Below are 27,667 nucleotides of genomic sequence, written 5' to 3'. Positions count from 1 at the left end.
TGGGATATTTGCATCCTACAATCCATACATTTCTTCACCTCCTGGCAATAGGGAGAGGACATTAGAGCATGGTTTGGAAGCTTGGATTTTCTTCATAGTCATCTTGCTCTTCCTACTCGAACCCTCCCATGCTCTCTCCCTTCCCTTCCAGTTGTTGCACAGGGAAATTCTGGACTCGTTTTCCTAGAAATAATGAAGAATAATACCATCAGGTGACCATAAAGGAAGAGTGTCAGAATCGACCATATAAAAAGTTAAAACCCCTTTTTGCTGAGGAGCACCATGAAGTCAAAAGTAAATAGAAAAATGGGAAAATAAATGCAATATGAGAAATGAACCAAGCAAAGGGCCTAATTTGCTTACTATATCATTTTGAACTATAAAAAAATAGATGCTATTCAATCATTTTCTTATACAAACACAGATATTTCTTAATAGTTCAATAGAAATATAAAAATCTCTTTAGATGACTCAGAAAAAATACAAGTAAACAATAAACCTATGAAAATGTTCAACCTCTCAAGAAGTCAAAGAATACAAATTAAAATAATGAGATACTTTCTTGTTTCTCAAATTGGAATTATTTTTGAAATGGCAAAAAAAAAAAAAAAATCCCTACCCACATTTGATAAATATATAGAAGTACATATTGCTGGTGAGAATGTGAATTGGTACAGTCTTTCTGATGAGCAATTGAATAATGTGTATCAAATGTATAATTATAGAGATTTATCTTAGGGATATAATTGGACATGTATGCATAGATACATGTGCAAGAATGCTCATGACAATGGGATATTGGCTAAAAAAATCATGGAACAGCTTTATAGTAGAATAATAAGTAGACATTGTGAGAGATGATACTGCTTTAAATTTATTGATAAGAAAAAATAGATGTTTATCATGTACTTAGTGGAAAACATTTTGGAATAGAACGTATCCTAAGCTTCCAACTTTGTAAAACAATGCAAATACACATATATGTATGTATATATTTGTGGATATGGAATTAAGACCAATTCAAAATTTTTTTGTTTCTCTAATATTTTCCATGAAAATGTATTATTTGTATATAAACACACATATATAATATACAATGTATATATATGGTTTATAGTTAATATATATAGTTTCAGACATGTATTTACAATATGTGTGTGTGTATATATATTTTCAGAATAGCTCAGTGTATTAGCTCAATTCAAGTTCAGTTGAAAGTGCTGTAACCTCCGAATAACAATGATGCAAATGTATTTTTCAAATCAAAGCCTGGTAGCTATCCAGGGTGGCTCTGGAGCTCCATTGTTCAGGGACACTTTCTATTTAGTTATATAAATATATTATGTAAATATAATCAAATTATTTATAATATATTATTTATATAAGTATATACCCCTTATATTTTCTTGCTCTACCATGGAGGGGGGGGCATGCTCCATTCCCCAGATCACCTCAAGATGGTCCAAGATGGTCCAAGATGGTCCAAGATGGCTGCTCATCATGTCTACATTTCATCAGCAGGAAAAGGGAAGGAAAGGAGAAGGGCACTTTTTGGAAGTTGCACCTACCATTTTTCCTTATTCCATTGGGCAGAACTAAGTAAAATGACTCCCTTCCCTTTCCCTGGGAAATGTAGTCTTTATTCCAGGCAGCCATATGCCCAGGAAGAAATTGGGGATTCTGTTACTAAAGATAAAAGGGACAATGGATATTGGAGAAAACTAGAGGTCTCTGCTATACTCAGGCGGGAGTCTGAGAAGGCCACTGCTTGAATTTCTCAGAGGAGATAGTTTTTCATATTGAAAGTGTTAAAAAATATTGTCAAGGTGTCATTTATGGGAGTTTACTTGAGCAGTTTACAATTCATGATCAGGCAGCATCCAAACTGCACATGGAAAGGAGCTCCACCCAAGGGGTGGAAACGGGAGCTTATATAGGTCAAAAGCAGAAGTGAGAAAATATTCTGATTGGTTGGTGTCAAGTTTCCATTTTACATAGGGGTTCTTACAAAGGGGGAAGCAGCTATACAATGGTTAGTATAGTATGCTTGTCCATTCCGATAAACTGTCTCTACTGGACCAAAACTGGTTTATCACCAGGTGTTGTTTATCTGCAGTTCTGTAGGTGCATCCCATTATTCGATTTTCTCAGAAAGCCCCTGCAGGTCAATTGTTTTTGTCTAATGAAAAATCCTTTCTCTGAAAGGAGTCCCTCCTGGCAATGCCCAATGCAGGAGGCCCTTTTATTTTACTTAACAAAGTACTCTACGTGGAAAAGATGCCACTACCTAAATAAACTAACAATACCTCTTTTTTTTCTCTCCAAAATAATTTCTCCTCCAGTTTGCTCAAAAGGTAAATAATATTCCTTTTTATTCACTTAAATCCTCACCTGTTTAGAGGCATTACAGAAAATCTTAAATCTCATGTATCCATTCTGTCAAGGTATTTCCAAATGCCCAGTATTCCCAACTGAAGTGGTCTTTGCCTTGGACATGTCAAATGGCGTCTCCCAGTTGGATTTTGAAAGGATGAGAGAGATTTTATTATCTCTGTTGATGGAGATGGAAATAAATGAGAGTAACTGCCCAACGGGTGCCCGAGTGGCCATCGTTTCATACAATGCCAACACGGATTACCTGGTTCGCTTCTCAGACTACAAGGGGAAGCCTGCACTCCTGCAGGCTGTCAGGAAAATCCCCCTGGGACGGTCATCTGAGCTGCGGAACCTTGGGGCCGCTATGAGGTTTGTGGCGAGACATGTATTCAAACGTGTGCGCTCAGGCCTTCTCATGAGGAAGGTGGCTGTATTCTTTGGGGCAGGCAGGACCCAGGATGTGACTTCCATCAGCACAGCCATACTGGAGCTCACCGCGCTGGGCATCATCCCTGTGGTAGTCACCTTCTCGGAAGAGCACAACCTCCCAGGTGCCCTACTGGTAAGCTGGGGAGCTGGTGGATAAGGGACGGGAGGTTAGTACCTGGTTTCTACCCCTCAAGGAGCACATAAGGAGTGATAGCTGTTCAGAGGAAGAATGCCCCAGAAATTGATATGTATGTTCAGGGCCCTCTGTGTGGCTCCTGCTACTACTATTGCTACTGACAGGCAGTGCTTGAGCATTTTATTCCGTGCTATGTGTCTTCTAAACATTGTCTTATTTAATTCTCACAACAACCCTATAAAGTAGGTGGTATTGTTTATCTCTGTTTTAGGGATAAGGAAACTGAAGCTTACAAAGGTTAAGTATACCGCTGAACGTCAAATATCTAGTTAGTGGCAGACTGATACTGTACCCAGACTGTCTTCGGACTCTGTGCTTAACTTCTACTAAACTGTTTCACTGAGGTCCAGAGACTGTCATTTTCTTTCTTTTTTGTATCAGAGTACAACATACATACCCACCTAACAAAGTGGGTAAAGTACACTGGTCTTATGTGTAGAGCTGGATGGATTTTTATGTAGGTATAACCCCTTGTGACCAGGACATGGTTCAAGATATAGAACACTTCTAGCATCCCGTAAGTTTTTCTCTTGTCCCTACCCAAACCATACACTCTGCAGGGTAACCAATCTTCTGACTTCTGTCACAATCAGTAGTTTTGCCTGTTGTGGATCTTCATATAAAAGGAAACACACAACATGTACTCTTTTTGCATCTGGCTTCTTTCACCCAACATGATGTCTGCTTTCCTTGTTCATACATTTTTTATCATGTTGTGCACATGTTCATACATCTGTATCAGCAGTTCTTTAATTATTGTGCAGTATTCCATTGTATGTATACAACACAATTTATATATCCTCTAGACTTTACTTTTATAATTGAAATCCGTGGAACATCTGGAATAATTTATCAAAATGAAGGGCAACTTTCTTAAGACATTCCAGACTGCTTATTAATGTTAAGTGGAATCATGCGGCATTGCCAATAGTCAATCACTTTCAGCCTGCAAAAATGGAAATGTCATATGGTTCAACCTAATAGCTAATGAATTCAGCTGTGCCATACCATTTAATTTTCTCTGAAAGCTGAGTGTGCAGAAGTGATAGATGAGAGATTTTGTTGACACAGCTGTGAATATGCTCCTAAGAATCAATAGGTAGAATCATGACAGCTTGCAAGCTTTTGGGAAGGCTGAACAAAATATCTTGGGTTTTGAGAAACAAAGTTAAAATGCAGAGGGTGATTCCTTCTTCACCGTTATATTTCCCTTGCCTAGTAAGATGTCTGGACAGGGACTGGGACGGGAACAACTCTCAACAACTTCTTGAATGGATTGATCAAGGCAGGGTATGAACAAACAATAATTTACACTAGCAATGTGGCTTTGGACATTGGCTCTTTCATCAAAACATGTCGCCTTTGAAAAAGTCTCTTTACCTTTATGGATCCCATTTTGCTCAGTTCTAAAATGGAGTGAGGGTTGCAACTAGATGTTATCCAGCCCCCCCCCCTGCCCCCACCCCAGGTGTAATTATGAAGGCATCTATTTCTGAGGAACTCATTTTCCTAACATTTGGAGAGTGATATCCAGTTACAATTAAACTCTCCCCATTTGCTCCTTAGTGCCAGACTCTGACAGGGGATCCTGGGCAAGTGCTTAGATTTAACATAGAGATGTCACAATGTTCTAACCCTCTTTATGTTGCTTTAGGTTCCACATAAAAGGATGTAATGGTATGTGAAAAGAGCTTGTCAGCTTGATTATACTCGGACCTTAGTCCTGTCATTCTTACTGCTCTTCTTTCCATTTCTGGGACATATTCTCACCCCAGGATGCTAACAGACTACTCTGTGTTCTTTAAATTTAACAGTTTAGAAAGGATGTTAAACGGCACTTGCCAGCTCAAAAATAATGAATGACCTCATTTCTCATTGCTAAGGAGAAAAATCATAAAATGACAAACCCAATCTCAGGGCCTTTCAGAAAATCCTTTCCTCACAGCTGGGCATATTATCACCCTTAACCAACCTTTCTCTGAGATTTATCCTCAGGGGAATCCTCTTAGGAGAGTGGGAAAGCCTGAGATTTTTATTCTGAATTCTCTGCCTGAAGGCTCCCTTTGACTATCTGTGGTGCTTTTATCTTTCATCTCTATGTTATTGTAATTTTATTTTTCAGAACAATGCCTACATGCTTCTTCTGGGAAAATGATGATTGTTCAATTTGAATTGATTATATAAACAGATGCTTTAACTTCTCAGTCCATTTAAACAGGCATGGAGGCTCTGATGGATGTTGAAAAGATTTTATAAGCCATCTATTGAGTCATCTCAGCCCTAAATAAAACTGTTTTACAGTATTTGTATTATCTGTGCCAAAACCCATTGTTAAGAACTGTCTAACTACCTTCTGTCTTAAAAAGTAAGCCTTCATTAGCCCCATTTTTTAAAGTAATGAAGCAGAGGTTTAGAAGGAGTATGCAATTTGTATGCCATTTCTTAATAAAAAATCTAACATATGTTCCCTTGAAATGGTACCTTGGAAAATAGCTCATGTTTATTAATCCAGGCACTGTTCTAAGACCTTCCCACTTACTGATTCATTTAATCTTCACAACAACTCAAAAAGCCCCATTTTACAAATGATGAAACCAAGACACAGGAAAGTTATGTTACTTTACCCCAGGTCTGGAACTCCTATTAGCAGTGGGAATTGGAATTCAAAAGTCAAAAGCAGAAATAAAAGAAATTTCAGAAGTTCTAAGCACTTTCCATGTATTATAGCACTTAATCTTTACAACAACACTATGAGACAGGTCTGTGAGCTGGCCCAATTTCTACTCCTGTGTATTTCTCAAAAAAAAAAAAAAAAAAAAAAAAAAAAAAAATCTAAGAATGGAACGCTAGCTATCTTGACAGTCAAACTTTTAGAAGATGAAAACATTAGGAGGAAGGCCAAGGACATTTTTTTGTGGTAACTTTTAATTTTGGTAAAATTTCATAATTCAGAAAGGTTGCAAGAGGACATTTGTTTTTGGAAAAAAGAAGTGTTGGGTTATCCAGAGAGTCCCTTTCAAAAGCTGTGATGACCCACTGCTGAGGCCTGTGGGCTGCTCTTTTCTCCCTCAGCTTGTTAATTCCCTAAAGTCAGGCCAGCAATGGGTGAAGGAAATAGGCAGATGAGGCTTCAAACCCTGGCTTCGTCCTTTACTTAATCTGGGCATGTTATTTGGTGTCTGGGCTTCAATTTTTCCACCTATAAATTGGAGTTCAACTCACAGGTTTGTGAGAATTATAAGAGATAGTGCCTGCAGGAACATCTGACACTTTCTGTGTGCATAGTTAATGTTGGCCAGTATCATTCACATCTTCTTGAAGTCCTTAAGAGTACCTTTTGTCCATTAACTATTTATTAAATCAAATAGCTTCCATTAGGAGCACTTATGAAGTTCTAGCTATCATGCTATATACTTTTCATGCCTTAATATTTTAACTCCACACTACTTGAAATGTGGTCCAGAAACCAGCAGCCTCAGTATCACTTAGGAGTTTGTGAGAAATGCTGAATCTCAAGCTGTGCCCCACATCTCATTAATCAGAATCTGCATTCTAAACGAGATCCCCAGATGATGTGCCCATACCTTAAAGTCTGAGAAGTGTTACCCTGATCCTCATAATTATCCTGCAAATGAATAATGATAATCTACACTTTGTCCTGAAGGTTAGACGTGAAGTGACTTGTTCTAAGCTACATGGCCCTGGAATTTGCATTCTGATATTGCTGATTCCTAAGACTCACTGTGCCAATTGCTTCTCTCAACCCAGTGCTGGCTCCTAATGTTCACTGGGGAGTTCAGGAAGAGATGACTGCTTTATGACAGTCTTCATTGGGCCCGTGCCAACTTGTAGGAGCTGAAACCGAATTTAGGTTTCTGGGGTCAGTCACAGGTTACATCACTACTCGGTCTCCTTTCCCCTGCTTTTTCCAGTTTTCATTCCTTGTTCCCCAAGCACTTAACCTCATTTAGATACCAGGCCATTTCTAAGTCTCTCTCCTCTGGGTCCAGTTAGCTCTTCCTCCCTCCAAGACCAGGCTTCCTTCCTTAGCACTTGCTTGCTTCCCCTCTACTCCCCTCTGTCCAAGCCAAGAACTTCCCCCAACTCAGACCCAGGCACCAAAGCAGCTCCACAGCCCCTGGCAGCTTAGTCCGGCCAGCGAAGCATTTAATTTAACCCTGTGGGTCTCTCTTGGGGAGTTGTTTAATATTGGAGGCTGAAGTTTGAGGGTTGTCCCTGTACCTCTTGAGAAAATCTTTTTGTCTAGTAAACAAAAGAGAATGTCATGCAAACCCCAGCCCTGTGCCCCTTTCCCCAAACACATTCCTGTCTTCCGTACACAAGTCCAAATAAAATACAACTGGATATTCAAGAACAAAGTTGGTTAGGGGAATCGCCAAAAGTACTGATTAAAACAATTTTAATGCTTTTAGCTTCAGGTGCATCACTTGGTTAGTGTTTAAGGTACTCTTTTTTTTTTTTGAGATTTTCTTCTTCGCTTGTGCTGACAGGAGCTTGCAGTAGGAATCCTAGAGTCAGATTTCTCCTCTCATCACACTGGAACTCCCTGCTGCCTTATCTCCCTGAGCTTTCTCAGGAATCATCTTGTCAGCCTTATCAGTGACAAGGACCATACTGGCAAGTCCAAAGCCAAAAAAAGTTTATGTTAATTAATAACAACTCAATACAGACGAATCTATACTGAACAGTTTCCATGTGGACTTCCTTTGTGTTTTTGTGTACTTGTTCCCACTATTTTTTGCAAGAGTAGAAAGTCTTAATCATGATCATAAAATTATTGGTCCTAAGAAAAGTTTTAAAAAAGGAGCAAGTTTTGTATATCTTCAAAGTCAGTTGAATTTGGTAAGTTTTCAACAGGCAGAATAATAGATAGAAGAGTTATATGCTCTGAGCTGCTCAGAGTAGAAAAGGTAACACAATGTCATGAACAAGAGGTAAATACAGAAAACAATAATGAGGATCAGGCTGTGTTGGAATAGGAAGCATTGCTGCCTACCCTAAGACTCCATCGCTGAGGAAACTGAGCCCTGGAGAGGGTAAGTGACTTGCCCAAGGTCACACGGTCCATTATGGGAGACCAAGGACCAGAACCAGGGTGCCTGATGCCTAATCAGTCAGTGCTGCATGGAACTTTCTCCTTGAACCATCCCTCAGACAGAGGAGTATAAATTTGTACAAACTTTGGGCAGATATTTGAATTTGTTTGAAGTCTTTTATTACCTTAAACATTCATGCAAACTCTGCATTTTATAACATACTCTGCCCTTTTCCTTGTGATTTAAAAATAATGTATATTACTTAGCAGTTCTTCACAACTCTTGCGGTAAAATTGATGCTTCTAGGCTTATCCCAGTTGCCTTATATCTCCTGGCACACTACTGCAGATCCTGACTTCAGAAGCTTCCAAATTGCTGTGTGTGATTTCCAGTAAAAATAGTGAAGTGTCACATCCCAACCTACGCTGTTTTCTCTAATCCTCAGTGATTAATTCAGTCCATTTGGTTTGGCCAATACCCAGATCTGATGATCATGTGGAGTAGATTTAGATGCAGAATGTTGGCAACTCTGCCCTCACTGTTAGCATCCTCCATCTGGCAAGGAGTTCCAGGATTTCAGATGTGCTGCGAGGCTGCACGTTGGAAGTGGGTGTTCTCTGATCTGCAGGGAGCTGAGGGATTGAGCAGAATTCTAAAGATAATCATTGTACTTCTGGGCCTTTGTACATGTTCGTTCCTGCACCTTGGAATGCCTTTTCCCTTCTTCTTTGCCAGCCAAGTATCCTAGTCATTCTCTCAAAAGTGCCTGATCAGATGCTATTGTCTTCGTCAGGTTCCCTCTATCTCTTCCCCTGAAATGAATCTACTCTGTGTTTTAAGAGCACTTTCTTACTTGAACATTGTCTGTCTATCCTTCCACTTAGGTTTTAAACTCTTTGAAAGTGTGGCCACATCATTGTTTTATCTCCACGGGGCTTGCTATGACTTTTCTATGATAGCTACTTAATCTTTGTTGATTTGAATTTCTAAGTAAAGAAGGAGCATAATTTAAGGCTGCTTTTGGCATAAGAAGAACAAAAGAGGATGCATTTTGGTTTTCTTCTCGGGAGACTTAGGAATGTTTTCATGTTTTTTTTTTTTTTTTTTTAATATTATATAAAAATAAGCAAACATTCCACTCTTTATATTTATTGCCCCACAAGGGTTTTTCCTTCAAGTTTGGGATAAGCTTCAGCCCCAAATAGTAAGAGTGCTAGCTCTGTAAGGAGTATATGTTATAGAGAATCTTTTTCAAATTAACCCTTGACTATTTAGCTCCATTAGAGCTAGCTTGATATCTTCATATCCCCAGGACCTCCAGAGTCTGTTTGTTTCTGCTACACAGATAATAAAAGAAGAGGAGCTTACCCTCAGTGGGCCCTGTCCTATGTGCTTTGACAGACAGTAGAAAAATAGATGGACACAACTAAGCTTAAACAGCCACCCCTTTGCAAACTGCACCTCCAATCATGGGAGAAACCATCTGAAAGCATTTCTAGTTCAGCATGAGGTGGAAATCCTGCAAATAGTCTGTGTTAGGGAAAGCTAATTTGAAATCATTCATCCTCAAATCTCAGTGGCTTAACACAATAACAGATGATTTCTGCCATCTGTCACAGTGAATGTGAGTCCTCGTATATGTGTGTAGGGAATAGAATGTTTTGCTACATGCAGCCATTTCAGGTTCCAGGCTCCTTCTATCATTGGCTCCATTGTGCCCTAGGGCTTCAAAACCTTTTTCTGGATCCTCTCCATGTGGCAGACAGGTGAAAGCAGAAGGAGCAATGGGGTACAATGCATGCACTGGAAATGGCATACATCACTTCCACCTACATGCCACTGGCTAGACCCCAGTCATGTCCCACCTAACTGCAAGGGAGGCTGGGAAATGTGGTCCAGCTGCATCCCTAGGAAGATGAGGGAATGGGTTTGTTGATCATCTAACCAGTATGTCACATGGTCCCTGATGGATGTATTATTACTCAGTGTTTTCTTTTTAAGCCTTGATGTTCACTATTAAATTAATTACAAATGGACAATTTAAGGGAAGGAGATAAACAGATTTGCCATCTCTACAGTGCTTTCCCTGATTCTTTCTCCCTCTTGCCTTCTGGTTGTGGTATGTCCCAGCTCTGAACACCAGGGATGGTATGTCCCAGTTCTTATCACCAGGGATGCTCTAGAGGGGCCTCCTTTATGGTTTCTACCTCTTTCTACTCTAATAGTACATGGCCTATTTGACTACCTCCTTGAAGGGTCTGCCTGTTCGTGTTTATAATTCCCATTTTATATGCACATTTCATACTGTGGAAAATAAATAAGCATATATGGAATTTATAATTAAACGAACCCTGCCTTCTCCCCCGTGGCCCCATCCCCACATGACATGTCACTGGCTGAGTTTTACACACACTGGGAGTCTTAAGGACCCACAGCTCATGGATCCACACCAATGATAGTCCAACCTCCAGGTAACTGTATTATCTAATGCCAAACTTTATACACTCTCATACACATTCTTTTTTAATCACCATATTTATATTTTTCTCATCTGAATTGGAAAAAAAAACCATAAAAAATATGATTGAAAAATGTAATCCACCTAATCAGAAACTTTTATGTGTGTGTTTCAATTAGATGGATGGAACCTTCAGATCTCACTTATTTGTCTGGGAGACTGAGCAGCAGCAGGATGTGCAGCACATGGCCCGATGTACTCTCTGCTATGGTAAGCCTGAGCATTTCTGATCAGATTGCTGCTATTAGAACAGAGTGAATAAACTGGCTGCCGCAGGCCAAATCTGATCTACAGGTATGAATTTACTTGATATACGCGAGGTTTTAAAATCTTGGAATTTAAATCGAGTCAGAATTGCCTTGAAATCACAGACACTGCATTCCCATGTGGCCACAGTCAGCCAGAGCTGAGTTGTGGCTGACCCCTTTTGATGGGGCAAGTGTCCACTAGTGCCCCACAGTCCGTACCTCTCCCTATCGTCTTACTCCTGCCCTGCTCTGCTCATTTACCTTTCCTGCCAGGCTCCTGTAGATGGCGGAGGTTCTTGTTCCTGCATTAGTGGCACCTTAGTGTGATGCCCAAGCACTAAACTAAGAGTCCTGGGTTCTAGGCCTGGAACGACCACTGATTGGCAGTAGGATATTGACAAATCACTCAATGTCTCTTAGTCCCACATGCTTACACTATCCTATGCCAGTGAGAGCTTGCTGCCAAAACCCATGCATGCCCATGAGTGAAGAGCTCCTATGCATACCCACTTCACCCAGGACCAGAGTGAGGCCTGCAAGTGAACAGAGAGGATTGAATTGCTCCCTTTACTTGAACCACACTAAGCCCTAACATTGCTGTGGGAGATTCGGCTCTGAGAACTTGGTCAAGTCAAATACAGTACCTGCGATTTGTAGAGTATCATGATCTGTTTTCACATCCATCATCTCATGACACCACCTCTTTAGGCCTTGGTTTCCTCTCCTATAGAAGGAAAACATTAGCTAATGTTTACTGAGCTCTTACTAGGAACCAGGCATTTTACTAAGCACCTGCATGCATTAACTCATTTTTCATTTAAACTTCACAAACAACCTCATAAGGGAGGTTATCATCATCTCCACCTGACAGATGAGGAAACTAGGCCCTAGGGAGGCTAAGTAATTTGCAAAAGGCATTTTCCTCCTCTTCTTTGCCAATTAAGTATACTACTCTGAGTAAGAGCAGAGTCCGGATTTGAACCAGGCAGTCTGGCTGCAGAACTCTTGACTTCAAGCTCTTTGTTGTGCTATTGATATAAATTAGGAGTTTTTAACATTTTTTTGAACCATAGACCCCTTTGGCATCTGCTTAGAACTACAGCCTGCTCAGAATAATGTTTTTAAATGCATAAAAGAAAATAGAGGATTACAAAGGAAAATTACACTGAAAATACATTATCAAAATATTTAAGTCTTTGATATAATAATAAACTGACTTCTTCATTAACATATTAAATAACAAGATCTAGAAGAGTCTAATAACTATTATTTTGAAACAGTGAGGACCATACATAGTATTGAGCTATCTGTAACAACTGTTGTATGGAAATATCAGTGATTTCTATTGGTGACTGAGTCACAAATACTGCTAAAGCTATAGTGATTTGTTGCCCATATGCAAAATGAATGGAAATGCTAAATTTCATTTCGATAGAAGTTAGTGAAAATAAAGGTGTAATGTTCTCCCATCCAACTTTACAGACCCGTGGAATTATATCCATAGATCCTTTGGGGGCTGTAGCCCCAGCTTAAGAACTCCTGCCCACCCATTCTAAATCTACGGGTTTGGCCTTAACAAGATTGTTCATCCGAATACCTGTGGTATAGCAAAGTCTTGGTGCGGTTAGAGCCTGGGAATCTGCTTAAAAAAATAAAAAGTTCCACCTACCATTCTGATGCAGAACTCTCAGACCATATTATTAGGCTGTTTAAAAATGGCCAATATTTCTCATTTTTTGATCTACAAAAATGACAATTTCATATGGTTCTTTAAGATCACTTCCAGTTCTAGCAGTCAGTTACATGCTTTCCCAAACATTCCCTAAGTCTTTTCTTTTGGGGGTGGGGTGGGGGGAGAGTTGATGTCTGTGGACCCAGAGATTAGGTAGGCATATGGCCTAGTGGTTAATAACATTAAACGTGGAATCAGTCTCATTTCTTTCGTTCTGAAAAATGGACACATTTACTTACAGTGCCCATTGGTTTGCAGTGCCAGCACAATGCTTGACAGACAGTTGGCGTTTCGCAGCAGCATCCCTTATTGAGTGAGGGTGTGGAAATGCGTTTTGCATAGAAAGGATGCATGGGTTAACCCCCCTCTCCCTGCGCTTCCTACCTAGACGAGTGCAGACCAGCCCCTGAGTGCGGGAGGGGCGCTCCCGGGCCCCTGGCGGTGGACGTGGACCTGGCGTTCGTGGTGGACGGTTCCTACAGCGTCGGCGCAGACGTGTACCGCGCGGCCTTGACCCTAGTGGGCGCAGCGCTGGACGACTTGGAAGTGGCAGCGCAGCCCGGTGCATCTCACCACGGGGCGCGCGTGGCTCTGGTGATTCACACGACGCCCGGTTTCTGGCCGGGTGGGGGGCGACCACCGGTGCTCGAGGGCTTCCGCCTGACCTCCTACGGCCGCCGGACGGAGATGCAGAGACACGTCCGCGAGGTCGCGGGCCTCCCGCCGCAGGGAGTCCCCGCTTTAGGCCACGCCCTGGAGTGGACGCTGGAGAACGTGCTCCTGGCAGCCCCGCTGCCGCGGAGGGCGCGGGTCCTCTTCGCCGTCGTGGCCAGCGAGACCAGTAGCTGGGACCGGGATAAGTTGAAGACTCTAGCCCTGGAGGCTAAGTGCAGGGGCGTCACCCTGTTTGTGCTGGCGTTGGGTACGGGCGTGGGGGTCCACGAGCTGGGCGAGCTGGCGCGCGTGGCCAGCACCCCCTCGGAGCAGCATCTACTGCGCCTAGCGGGGATCTCAGACCTGGAGGTGGCTTATGCCCGGGGGTTCATGCGGGCCTTCCTGAATCTCCTAAAAAGTGAGCAGTCTCGGGGTGCCCTGGGAGGGGCGGGCATTTGGGCAGGTCCCCATTACACCTTCATCCTTGCTGCGGTGGTGCACAAACCCCACAAGCTCTAGGGAGCCCCAGGGTGCACCCGCGTTTCCTGTTAACCTTGTCCTGCCATTACCCTGACACGGTGCCAGGTTTAAACCTGGTTTCCGGGCTTGAACCTCCCATCTGGTGGTTGGGAGGCCCTGGGCTTCCATGTAATTTCTCCATTTTCTCACTTACCCGAGTGAGAATTACAGCCACCTCCCTATCTGTGAAACGTACATTCAGATACGTGCATGGAGGGGCTTTGAAAACACCAATGCTGTATAAACATATGGCATAGTTATTGATATCAGTATTTATTACTATTACTTTCCAGTAGTATATGACAGTGCTTCTCAGACTTTAATGTGCACACTAATCTCATGGGGATTATGTTAAAATGCAGATTCTGATTCAGTAGGTCTGGGCTGGGGCTTGAAATTCTGCATTTTTCACAAGCTCTCAAGTGATAGTGATACTACCAGTCCTACCAGTCCTTTGACCACACTTTGAATAACAAGGGCATGTGGCATATTTATTTTAAAGTAGAGGTTTCCATGGCCTGATGGAGGTCAGAGATCTTTAGGGCTTTGCCAGGAAGTAAGGGAGTGAGATCAGGCATCTAGGGTCTCCCACCTCAGGTTGGGGGGTTGAAGCCAACAGTCAAAATTAAGGGGCAAGGGCTGTGACCCTAAGTCGTGGCCAGTATACTTCCTCGCCTCTCTGACCCAGCACCCTCACTTCTATCAGAGCTAGTCAAACCCAATTCACAGGGAGGCAGTACCAAGTCTGTATCCCTAGCTTGATGATGGAGATTGTTAGACTTGGAGTGAGAGTGGGGTATTGTCCTGGTCATGTTTCCAGGGCTGCATCCACAGTGCATAATCCAGAACGTCTCACAAGCCGTCTGCCTCATTGTAGCATGCGAGGCTCCTTCCCCTCCTCACTGGGAGACGTTAATTTCTCAGTTTATAAGTGGGTACAACTTCCCATAGTGGACCTTGAGAGTCATATGCTCTTTCATCTTTGAAAGAATGAAGGGAGGCTGGTGCACATCTTAGAAGAAAAATGCTGACATAGCATTTGTGCTCTCCAACTTGAGAGTTAGAAAGAAGAGTGAATTGATCCTAGACCCAGCTCTGCCACTAGCACGCTGTGTGATCTGAAGGAAATGAGTGAACCTCTCTGAACCTTAGTTTCCTTATCTTTGCGGGGGGGGGGGGGGGGGGGGTGGTGGAAAGAATTGAAACAGATGACTGATGCCTTAGTGATTCTTTGAGGGAAGAGCAGAAATTGCTTTTCTAGTCTGTTTTAATTTTTTTAAAAATATTTTATGTTTTATTAAATTATGTTATATTTTATTTTATGTTTTATATTCTATTATGTTGTGATTTTTATCTTATATTCTATATGTAAGATATGCATTTTATGTTTTTATTTTATTTTTTTTCTGTTGTCTTACCTGTTTTTTATTTTATATTTTACTTTTATGCTTTATTTGATTTTATTTTATATCTTTTTGAGTTTATACCTTAATGAATTTTTAATTTAACTTTTATTTTGGTTTGTTTTTCTTTATTTAATATTTTATTTCTATGCTTTATTTGATTTCATTTTATGTCTTTTAAATTTTATGTCTTAATGGATAAGATTGTTTTTGTTTTATTTTATTTTATGCTTATTTGGTTTTATTTTAAAGTTTTATATTATTTTATATTTGATTTGATTTCTTATTTTATTTACTCTTTAGGTGATATAAACCAGTATCCACCCCCAGAGCTCACTGAAGAATGTGGGGGCCCAAACCATGGGGATACTCTCCTGCACTCAGTCATGCCTTTCAAGAGGTAGGTTCAAGAGGGAGTGGGGGTTGTCCCACTGTTTTGTCCCCGGACAGGAGATTGTCTCCCTAATGAAGGGGTAAGGGCCATGTCAGTCCTTGACTTGACCCAAATCATTGAGACTAGGACACTCACAGGTTTGCCAACTCTAATATGGTCTGGTTTTTCTTTTCGAAATTATTTATTATAAAAGTAGTGCAGAAGAACCTAAGATGGCGGCTAGGTGAGACGGGGCAAAAAAAACACCTCCGTGAAAAATACTAGATAAAAGCCAGAAAGTGACCCAGAACACCAGTTCCAGTGATGCACCAGCCGGACAAGGTCTGCTAAAGCCACAGGGACCTTGCATTTGGTGAAACCGGGAATCTGCATTCTGAAACGAGTGAGTGAGCCAGCTGAAAGTCCTGCGGCCGTGCTGCGGTGCAGGGAAACCAGGGGTTGGTGTTTGGAGATGGACTAGTTCTTTTTAAAAACAAAGAAACAAACAAACAAAAAAAACCCCGGGAGCAGCTGCAGATACGGCAGTGAGAACCGCGCAGTGAAGCACTGCAGGAGCGGGCTGTAGCCAACGCCTCGGTGTCTGGTGTGGAGGATAGTCCTCCCACACCTGCTGCTGATTGTCTTGGGGCCAGAGGGACAGAGGGGAGCCAAAAGGAGAAAGAAACAGCGCCCCTTACAGACATCTCCCCGGTGGGCTGGAGACACTCCTGCCTGGGGATAGAGCCATAGCCCAGAGCTTTGTGCACCCACAGCTAATTGTCCTGGAGCTGGGAAGGTGGAGCTGTGTGAAAAGGGGGAAATTAACACGCCCCATTCAACTATCTTTAAAGCAGGCTAGGAACGCTTCTGCACGGCCCAGCGGCCCAGGGCTTCCCTGGAGGGCCGGCACGCACTTGTGTTGTGGCACAGCCTTCCCTCAGCAGAGGTTCTGGAAGAGCACAGCTGGGAAGGGGGTCCTGCTCGGAAATCCTAGGGACCCTACGCCAATACCAAGGACTTGTGGGTCAGCGGCAGAAACATTCTGTGGCAAGACTGAAATGAAGGCTTAGACTCTTGTAACAGTCTTAAATCTCTGGGAACACCTGGGAGGTTTGATTATTAAAGCTGCCCTGCCTCCCTAACCACCCAGACACATGCCCCACATTCAGGGCGGACAGCACCAACAACACACCCAAACTTAGTGCACCAATTGAACCCCACAAGAATCAGATCCCCACACACCACAAAGACAAAGTTGGGGAGAACTGGCTTGAGGGGAATACGTGACTTGCGGATGCCATCTGCTGGCTAGTTAGAGAAAATGTACACCACCAAGTTGTAGATCTGACAAATTAGAGATAGGTATTTTTTATATCCAGAAAGAACCCTATCAAGTAAAGCAAATGCCTAGAGGCCAAAAACAACAGAAAATCTTAAAACATATGATAAAACCAGACAATATGGAGAACCCAAACCCAAACACCAAATCAAAAGATCAGAAGAGACACAGTACTTGGTGCAATTAATCAAAGAACTACAGGCAATTAATCAAAGAACTACAGGCAAGCAACAAGAGGATGGCACAGGACATAAAGGACATGAAGAAGAGCATGGCACAGGATATAAAGGACATAAAGAAGACCCTCGAAGAGCATAAAGAAGAAATTGCAAGAGTAAATAAAAAAATAGAAGATCTTATGGAAATAAAAGGAACTGTTGGCCAAATTAAAAAGACTCTGGATACTCATGATACAAGATTAGAGGAAGTTGAACAATGACTCAGCATCCTCGAGGACCGCAGAACAAAAAATGAAAGAACAAAAGTAAGAATGGGGAAAAAATCGAAAAAATCGAAATGGATCTCAGGGATACAATAGATAAAATAAAACATCCAAATTTAAGACTCATTGGTGTCCCAGAAGGGGAAGAGAAGGATAAAGGTCTAGAAAGAGTATTCAAGGAAATTGTTGGGGAAAACTTCCCAAACCTTCTACACAATATAAACACACAAAGCATAAATGCCCAGAGAACTCCAAATAGAATAAATCCAAATAAACCCACTCCAAGACATATTCTGATCAGACTGTCAAATACTGAAGAGAAGGAGCAAGTTCTGAAAGCAGGAAGAGAACAGCAATTCACCACATACAAAGGAAACAACATAAGACTAAGTAGTGACTAAGCGGCCACCATGGAGGTGAGAAGGCAGTGGCATGACATATTTAAAATTCTGAGAGAGAAAACTTTCCAACCAAGAATACTTCATCCAGCAAAACTCTCCTTCAAATTTGAGGGAGAGCTTAAATTTTTCACAGACAAACAAATGCTGAGAGATTTTGCTAATAAAAGACCTGCACTACTTCAGATACTAAAGGAAACCCTACCGACAGAGAAACAAAGAAAGGAGGGAGAGATATAGAAAAATTTAACAGATATATATAGAACATTACATCCCAGATCACCAGGACACACATTTTTCTCTAGTGATCACGGGTCTTTTATTCAGAATAGACCATATGCTGGGACATAAAACAAGCCTCAATAAATTAAAAAAAAACAAACAAACAATTGAATATATTCAAAGCACATTCTCTGACCACAATGGAATACAAATAGAAGTCAATAATTTTTGATTTGTAACTCCACTATTTATTTCCTACAGGATATAAAATACATAAACTCTAATGACAAATCAGTGGTTTTGGACTCAATGTAAAATATGTAATTTTTGACAAGAACTACATAAAGGTGGGGGAATGGAGGAGTATAGGAACATAGTTTACGTGTCCTATTGAAGCTAAGTTGGTATCAAAGAAAAACAAGATTGTTATAGATTTAAGAGGTTAAATTTAAGCCCCACAGTAAACACAAAGAAATTATCAGAGACTATGACCATAGAGATGAAAAGTAGAGTATGGGATACGAGAAGTGGGGGAAGGGGCAATGGGGAGTTAAGAAATGAGTGTAGGGTTGCTGTTTGGGGTGAAGGGAAATTTCTAGTAATGGATTATGGGAAGGTGATAGCATTACAACATTCTAAATGTGATTAATCCCACTAATGGAATGCTAGGGAGGGGTTGAAATGGGAAGATTTAGGCTGTATATATGTTTCCACAATTGAAAAAAAAAAAAAAAAAGAAAAAGTCTAAATAGGCAATGACAGGTAAATGCCAAGGATGATCCTGGATGGGATCTGAGGATGGAGGAGAGGAGGCTCAAAGGGACACAGTGGGGACATAAGAAAAAAAAAAAAAGGAAATATAGAATGTAAGCTTTGTATCAATGCTGAATTTCTTGAACTTCTTAGCTTTGCTTAATGGGATTGCATAAAAGAATGTTCTTGTTCATGGGAATTGTATATGTGAATTATAGTGTTTGTTCAACATGTGAGTGCAGCTTGCTCTCATATGTTCAGAAGACAGAGCAATAGATGATGGATACTAGGGAGGGAGGGAGGGAAAGAAATGGTGGTGTGGCAGGATGTTAAAGGTGGATCGGGGTATTGGGGGAGGGGGGTTGGGGTATGCTGGAGTTCTGTGTATGGGTTTTGTATTGTTTTTGCAACTGTTCCTGTAAGTTTGAATTTATTTCAAAAAAAAGTAATTCAGGACCATTATAAACATTTCAAAGAATACATAAGCATATAAAAGGATAAAATGAAATATTTCTATTTCACAGCATCACTCTGTCCTCTAATACCATGTCCCAGTGGTAACCACTGGGGACATTATTTCACCCTTTCAAACTTTAAATTTTGTGTATAATATATATAATTTATATGTATATAAATATATGCAAACACAAATATGTAGACACACATATACACACAAATACATAGCTTTCTTTTTTTAAACAAAATTTGGTAATGTTAAACATATTCTTCTGATATTTGTCTGAAAACCTCTGAAAACCTAAGGAAATGGCTAATGCAGTAAGTCATCAAGATATTCCCAAACCTAAAGCTCATTGCACCCATGACACAGAAATATCAGTTGTTATATATATAAGTCTTAGCTCTTGTGGTTTGGTTATTCTATTGGACATGGATTGTTTCTATACAGGTTGCCCAAACCCCAGCATAGCATGTCTGGCTTTGGTGATGATTTGGAAGCACTTGAAGCAACAGATTTTTTCCTAGAGGAAGAAAGCACAGCCATGATGACATCTGTAACTCAGCAAGAAACACTTAAAAATCATCATGAAAACAATGAATATGACACTGGAGAAAATGAAGAAGAAACACAGGCAAAACAAGAAGAAACTAGAAAAGAAACAAACTCAGGCTCTGCCTATGGTAAAAACCCAAACTATCCCTTGCTCCTTAAGTTAGATTCACCTTTTTCATCTTTATCTTTTAAAAAAATTCCCATGCATGGAGTGTTAGCAAATTTTGGCTTTTTTTTTTTACACCTTCCTTCCAAATGTACAAATTCATGTATGCAGCTAAATAAATTAGTTTAAGAAAAAATACAAAGGCTAACTTCTATCTGGCTGTCAAATTGGAACTAAGGGAAGCTATTTCAGGGAGTGTTATGGAGACAGGCCCTTTGGAGTGTCTGTACTTCATTGTGGAGAGGCAACAGTCTCCTGCAGAAGCGGTGAATGTATTACTGACCTTGAGGGAAATGCACAGGCTTGTAGACAGGCTCCTTCATCTGTGAGTGCTACGTGCATTCTGACCAAGCTTAAGGAACATTTGGGATCTGTTAGAATAACTGTGGCAGTAAGCTCCGATTCTGGCATGTAGTAATTCAACTGCTGAGTTACTCCTTACATGTGATCAACAAATTAAGCAAAACAGTGAATTAGTTAGAAAGAGAGAGATGTGAGAACTTGACTCAAGTTTTTTAAAGTCAGGGGAAAGGTAGCTGTGAGTTTCTAGTAAGTGGTGTGGTCATTCCTACTTAGAATCAGTTTGAGATAATTGTCCAGAGGTTTTGAAGGTGCCCAAATGGTTCTCCATCTTGGGTTGGTAGCTAGTTGACCATGGGAAGATTATTCAATGTCTCTGTGGCTCAGTTTGCTGATCTGTAAAATGAGAATTATATGAGTACCTACCTCATAGGCTTATTTTCAGAATAACACCTGATAATTCATGTTTGCCACATATACACATATGATACAAGTTAACTGTTAAGATGCTGATGACATTGTTGCCTCTTAGATTCCAAAGCAAAACATATGCAAAGGAAATAACAAAACCAGTAGATAAAGGAGTAGGCCCTTCTAGTAGGGACAGTAATATTTCACCTCTTTGGGTTAAAAATTAAGCATAGAATAGTTTACCTTGTTGATTATTACTTTTTTGGTATAGAATATCCTTGGGTAATCTTACTCAGGCAGTGATTTTTCAGTCTTGGCTGTACATCAGAATCACCCAGGGATCTAAAAATTGCCAATGCCCAGGCCTCATACCAAACCAATTCACTCAGAATCTCTAGATGTGGGATTGACGCAGTGATTCCACCTGAGCAACCACAAGTGAGAACCACTGCCCTAAGGCATCCTTTCCCACAAACTCTAGGTGAAGGAGATAGAGGAGAGTTTATAGGTCATCTCATCCAATCCCATTTTCAGACAAAAATTGAGGCTTGAAGGGCTCAAGGAACTGAGCCCCCTACTGCCCAGCTGCACTATTACTATTTGGCTGGGGCCAGTTCCCTTTCCCACTGCATGCTTCCTCCATTCCTCCACTCCTCTTCCTCTGTTGGATGCTTTTTTTTTTTCTTCCCCAAAGAAGTAAAGATAGCTAAGATGCAACCTTCTGCATGTCTGCACACCCTCGCTTCCTGTTCTCCAGTTGGAGAAAAGAGCTGACCCTTGTCTGCAAGCTTGTTCTGAACTGTCAAGGAAGACCAAAGGGTTCTTTCAGACCTCACTGACCTGAACTCCTTGGGACCTGGCCACAGGTGACTACTACCTTCCTCTTCAAACTCTCTCCTCTCTTGGCTCCAGAGACAACATTCTCATCTTGTCCTTCTACTTCTGACCTGTCCATCTCTGTGGGCTCCTCTTCCTGGGTCCGCCCTCACTGGTGGATCCAGGTTTTATGGGACCTGAAGTTTATGCATTCTGGGAGGCCCTCTTTAAAAAAAAATATGAAACTATTGAAATGAAGTACTGAAGGTGATATTTATTTAGAAGGTGCTTGTGCAAATGAGGGGCCCTGAAACTTAGGCTTCATTAATTTCATGGAAAATCTGCCACATCCTTCCCCAAGGTCCTTTGTTTAGTCCTTTAAGCACGCCACACACCCTCCTTTGGCAAGCTTTTCAACTATGACTTCAACTATCCCCTCTGTACTAATGAATCCCAAATCCGGGTTTCCCACCTTGAACTCTCCTGAGTTTCAGACCAGTAAATCCAACTGCCCTCCAACTGGCCACAGTCATCTCAAACAGACTCAATTAAACAAACAACTCATTGTCTTTCTCATTCAAACCTTTTCCTCTTCCTTTCTCAACCATCTTTAATGGAATGACCCACCATTGGCCTGGAATGGGGAGCCAGAACCAGACATCACTGCACTGCCCTCCTCTCCCTCACATCCCACTTCTAATTGGTGACCAAATCTTGGCGTGGCTTCCTCGTTAGCAATTCTGAAATCCCACATCTTCATTCTTAATGCCGGAAGTTTCATCCAGAGTGTAACTGATGTGATTGCCACCTGGTCTCATTTCTTCCAATTTTGTCCTTTCTCCAATTTGCTCTTGATGCCAGATTAATTTTTCTAAAATGCAAATCTGTTCATGTCCTTTTTGTTCATAAGGTAAAGTTCAGGTGCCTGGGTGAGACACATAAACCCTGTGGTTAGACCCCTGCATTAGGCCTCTGTGGCCTTACTGGCTGCCACTTCCCTACATACCCCTTTTACCACAGACACATTGCACTATTTGCAGTTGCCCCTCTGGCCTGCTGTTCCCGGGCTCAATGCATGGCTTCCCCTCACCTACCCACCTACATTCCCTCCACAGGGTCCACTTGGTCCACAGCTACTCATCTTTTACTGCTCAGCTCAAGCTCCATCTCTCCTGAGTCTTTTCTGGGCCTCCAGGTAGAATTACATTTTCCTGGCTTCCTTCCTTCCCCTACATCTTAAGCTGAGTTCTGCCATAGCACCTGCAATCTTCTGTTACACCTACTTGTGAAGAATTAAATGAGTGCCAGCTCTCTTCACAGAATCCACGCTGGTCTCAGTATATTTTAAAATTTCAGTGTTGTGTCTCCAGAGCACATACATCTATTTTTTGGTTTTCTCCTCCAAGTAGAGGGACATTATAAAACACACATACCGTGATACAGAACCAGCTGAGGCAAAACTGTAATTTCATCCTAGCTGCTCTTCTTAACCTGACCAACTCTCTGCTTTCCCTACCCCCTTTCCATCCTGTGTCCCTGGATTCCATGGACTCGTTTGAGTAAAAGTGTGGCTGCTGCTGCAGGATTTTGTCAAGAAGGCAAAAGTTAATACTCATGGTAAAAATAACGCCAAATGCAAAGTCGAAGGCTGGCAATAATTGCTTGGGTGAAAAATTGTTGGTCCCTAATGCCCTGTTTTATACCATACTGAGAAAACGAAAGTTAAGACTCTGAGGCATACTGAGTGTTAAGCTGCAAAGAATAACTTAGACATAATTCATTTACAGCATTGAGGATTTAACTCACTTTAGCTGTGCTGCACAATAAGGATAACTGCTAGCCAAATGAGGCTAAATTGAAATGAAATAATTTGAAATGGAATAAAATTAAAATTTCATTTTCTAGGTTGTTCTAGCCACATTCCAAATATCAATAGCCAGGTGAGATAGTGGCTACTGTATTGGACAGTACAGATATAAAGCATTTACATCACTGCAGAGAGTTTTGCTGGACAGTGCTATTCTAGAAGTGTTATCTAGGAAAAGCAGCCCATTTGACTGCCTCCCAGACCAAAAGGCAAGGATGGGGCTCTAAAGGCAAAAGCCGCAGTGTCACTGGGAAAAACAGTTGATCTGTTTAAACAAGCCCTTTTCTTGTCAGTTTGGAATCCATTAGTTATGACAGAGGTTGGTGCCTGCTGATTGCTGAGCCCCCATGGGTGTATTTGTCAAGTCTAGGGAGTTCAGAATGCTTTTCTGTTGATTTTGACAGGATTTTGGAAATGCCTTTGCTCAGATTCCTTCTCCTGGGCTTTTGCTGCTTGCAGTCTTAGGCCCTCGAGGGTCAGGATTATGCAGGAAACAAATAATTCAAATATGTCTGCTCAAAACCTAGGACAATTCCCATTATCAATTCCTTGCCCCACTAATAGTGTATTTTTTTGTCTCCTTGAGTTTAGCACATTGGTCATTCCTCCTAGAAAACTAGTCTGTGCTGATTATGATAATGGATTATCTTTTAATAGATGCCTTAACTTCTTGGGCATGAGCCAGACATCTATTTCCTTAAATAGAAACATCTATTTCTTTTAATAGATGTCTTAATTTCTTAGTTAATAACAAATAAACTGGATTTGCTTAGGTCATTGAAGGCTGGACAGGTTTTGTATTAGGCTAGGAATTGAAATGTTTTGAAGAAAGAGAAAGAAGCATAATAAGCAAGTTCTTCACATCAGAAAGCTTCATTCATTCATTCATACAATGTCTATGGTATATCTATGATATGCTACACACTGTACAAAATAGTATTCATAATTGCATATCATTTTTTACTTTTGTTGTAGGATGCCTTACAACAAACTTGTGATGTGGGCTTTTTTAAAAAAACATATTGTTTATCTGTCTGAAGAAATTGAGGCTCAGAGAGGTTAAATTACTTGCCCATGATCACACAGCCAGTTGGTGCTGAGACTGGGATTCAAAACTAGGTCTGCAATCCTAAACCATCACTGTTTTCCTCCATGCCACCCTGCCTCGCATGCTCATGCAGGGAATTCAGCTCTCTGCATTTGTTTTGTTGCAGGTCCTTGTTCCATGGAGCCAGTGGAAGGCGAGTGCCAGGATTACATCCTGAAATGGTACTATAACAAGGTGGAGCGGGCTTGCCAACAGTTCTGGTATGGCAGCTGTGGGGGCAATGCCAACCGGTTTGAAACCAAGGAAGAATGTGAGGCTCGGTGTGTGCTCACACCCTGATAGAGTTAGGCAGAGGCTTATTCCTGTAGCCTTGCCATATAGCTGATGAAACTGAGATTACCCATACCGGGGCAGGGTCACATTGCTCATAAGTGACAAAACCTCCACAACCTCAGATGTCGACTGCTAACCCTTGAATTTTTTCCTGTATGTGAGGGCTTGGGCCAGATGATTTGTGACTTGACTGAATTCTAATAGTTAAAAAAAGTAACTGAAACCTTTCTGAAAGTTATTTAAGCGGATAAGTAGCGAGTGGAAAAGAAACTTGAACTTGACCTATAACATTACTTTAAAAGTTTTTTGAACTATGTAGCAAAAGAGAAATCAATGCATTCAGAGAACAAACCTGATATGGAAATAAATTGGAGAGTTGGTCTGTTTTTTACCACTAGAGTGCGGGGAAATAGTCAAAGAGAGGGTTTGGAAAAACAGACATCGAATATGAAACTTTATCCTTACTATCTGGTGTAAAAATAAAGACATTCTTTATAACATCCTTTGGTGAAAGACCATATGTGATATCTCTTCACTGGATCAGTGTTATAGTTTGTGGCATAGCAGTTGATGGAGAGGAAACAACCATGACTTTTCCATGAAACCAATCGTTTGTAATCAAGTATAGTGACTCCTGTTCTTTGAAACTTGGGGATGCAACAATTAAGACTAATGTTGATGATACACATATGAGACAAAGGGTCTAGGTTCAACCTAAATGAAAATTTTTGCAAATACAGGGAGGAGAATTGTGGTTTTTTTTTTTTCCCCGAGATCTTCCTCTGCCTCACTGCTCGATTCTCCAGGCCTCTGGAGTTGGGCCCACCTTTGGGGGAGAATTGGGCCTTGCATGGAGGGGGAGCTTCTGGGTATTGAGACTACCAGGATGGGGGCTCTCTAAGAGCACAAAGCTGCCACTGGTTGCTCCCAGGGACACAGAGTGTAGCTTGCTCTCTCACAAGTTCCTGGTTCCGTAACAAAAGCTCTGATTCTAAAATCCCAGTGACTGCCAATGGGATGGGAACCACTTGATACAAAATGTTCATAGAAACATTAATTTTTTTATTCTATTTTTGTGACAAGTATTTTTATCTAGTTGCAAAAAGGATGCCTCTCTTCATTGTAGACAATGTGCAAAATTTAGATACACACATGTAGAAATAAAGATCTCCCACAATCCATTCTTCCAAAGGTAACGACTTTAGTGTACCTAAGATTTTCCTATGCCTAGGCATGCTTCTTTTTTGTTTTTCCTCCTTAACACACTACATTGTAATGGATTTTGAATAAAGCATTTTCATTATTGCAATGAAAGGGCAGATGTTCCTTCTAGCTTGGCAAAGCTGATCAGTGGGGGAGCTTGTATGCATTTCTCTCTTTTGGGTATAACCGCAGCTTCCTGGGCATAAAGGTGCCAAACTTATCTGTCCTGAGAAAGGTGTGTCATTTGAATTGTGATCTATCTGTTTTCCACTTCTTATCCTTACCTTACCCCTCCTGTGTCTAGGAATGGGAACACAAAGGCAAGATTCAATAATGAGAGGACTGGGGCGGGGCAAGGGGAGGGCCATTCGTGTGTGTTGTTTGTTCCCATCCTTGGAAAGCTTATGAGGTCCAACTGCAGTTCTTCTCTCATTTGTAAGGCGGCAGTATTTCCCTTCCATGGAGCAACTCAAACCTCTGCCAGCAAGTTTACTTAAACACCAAGGTACAGAGACTATGTAACCATGGAGCAGAAAGATTGTTTTAGTTAATGTTAATCCCCACTTGTGTATTCACAGTTATAAAGTGCTTTCCCACATTATCTTTTCCCACTCCCGCCACTATATCTGGGATGTTGACTTTGTTTTTCCTATTTGGGGTCTGAGAAAACTGTCTCAGAGTAGTGAAGAGGCTTGACTCAGACAAACCAGAAACTGGCCCTTGAACTCAGGTCCTCAGGCCCCAAGACAGAGCTGCTTTTGCTCTACTCCATTCGTTCTATACTTTGTTTAGCTGCTGTCAGAGAATACTGAAGGTCAGAGATACAGGGGAAGGAGAATGGACTGAGGCAGAAGAAAGAAACTTCCTGCTTGACATAAAGGATCCTGACCTTGCTGTCTGCCTCAGATGCACCCTGTGGTTCAGGCCTGGCTCTAGGTTTGGGTACTTTAAAGAGGATCCTGAAACATCTGGTTTGGCTCAAGGGTCTGAGGCTAGATTTTGGGGCTATCCTAGGAATCTATTTGACTGTAAACACTCTCTCCTCATTTGCCCTATGGAGAGGATCACTGACCCTGCCTGGCATGCCCAGAATGGGCCAATAAGTGTCTCCTTCTGCCCTGCCAAGGGTTGTGTTAGAACCTGTTGGTGGCTTAGCCAAGCAAGCTCAGCTCCACATTCCTGCTCTGGATTCAAGGATTTGGACTGTAAAAGGAATTTTGGTGGCCCCAAGCGACATTTAATATCTAAGTTCCTTTAGTTGGTCTTGAGAGAAATTCAATTCAGAAGGGAATTTATTGGTTCAACAACTGAAAAATCCAGGGATAGCTCCAGATTCAGGCTGGAACCAGCTGATCAATGTCCTCTGAAATCTGCTCTTTATTTTTAGCTTTGATTTCCTCTAGAGTGGTACATTCTTCCACAGACTTTTTCCACATGATGGAAGAGCTCAGATGGGCCAAACTTGGGGCAAGTGTCCACTCTGCAGTGTAGGTGGGGCCAGTCTCACTCAAACCATGGAGATTGAGGCTGGGATTGGAGTGGGAAATGAAGAAGTTGTTATCAAATTGGGGAGTAGATGCTGTGGAGGAAAAATCAACAGATATTCACTGTTTAGAGGACATTTTGCCCAGTAGCTCCTAAACCTGTTTGAACATCAGAATCCATTAAATGAAGATTCCCAGTTTGCCTGCCCCTTACTATTCTCTTGGTGGCCCTTGAGGCCCCTGCTCAGGACCTAGTGTGCCACTGAGCATAGTTTAGAAATCACTGCTCTTGTCCCACTTACAACTCAGTCTCCTTTTTTTATTTTTTTAACTTATTGCTTTTTTTTTTTTAAACAGTTTTATTCACA

The 27,667-nt window shown here is 41.4% G+C and overlaps 1 protein-coding gene and 1 long non-coding RNA gene across 2 annotated transcripts in view; one reads left to right on the top strand and one right to left on the bottom strand.

Annotated features, from left to right (window-relative positions):
* Window positions 1-25,868, top strand: part of LOC119541310 (collagen alpha-4(VI) chain-like) — a 117,179-nt gene extending 91,311 nt beyond the window's left edge. The window contains exons 32-38 of the mRNA XM_037845109.1: window positions 2,343-2,354; window positions 2,445-2,938; window positions 10,696-10,786; window positions 12,945-13,628; window positions 15,436-15,532; window positions 19,567-19,799; window positions 24,446-25,868. Of these exons, the coding sequence (XP_037701037.1) occupies window positions 2,343-2,354; window positions 2,445-2,938; window positions 10,696-10,786; window positions 12,945-13,628; window positions 15,436-15,532; window positions 19,567-19,799; window positions 24,446-24,618 (1,784 nt within the window). The 3' untranslated portion in view covers window positions 24,619-25,868. The remainder of the gene's footprint in view (window positions 1-2,342; window positions 2,355-2,444; window positions 2,939-10,695; window positions 10,787-12,944; window positions 13,629-15,435; window positions 15,533-19,566; window positions 19,800-24,445) is intronic.
* On the bottom strand, window positions 67-13,003 carry LOC119541316. The gene is made up of 3 exons (XR_005218227.1): window positions 12,941-13,003; window positions 11,469-11,548; window positions 67-183 (listed from the first exon to the last, which is right to left on the bottom strand). It is a non-coding gene; the product is annotated as an uncharacterized LOC119541316 (long non-coding RNA).
* Window positions 25,869-27,667: the final 1,799 nt, after the last annotated feature.

This window comes from Choloepus didactylus, chromosome 1 (genome assembly GCF_015220235.1).
Source record: "Choloepus didactylus isolate mChoDid1 chromosome 1, mChoDid1.pri, whole genome shotgun sequence".
NCBI lineage: Eukaryota > Metazoa > Chordata > Mammalia > Pilosa > Megalonychidae > Choloepus > Choloepus didactylus.
This window is presented reverse-complemented; position numbering and strand designations above follow the sequence as displayed.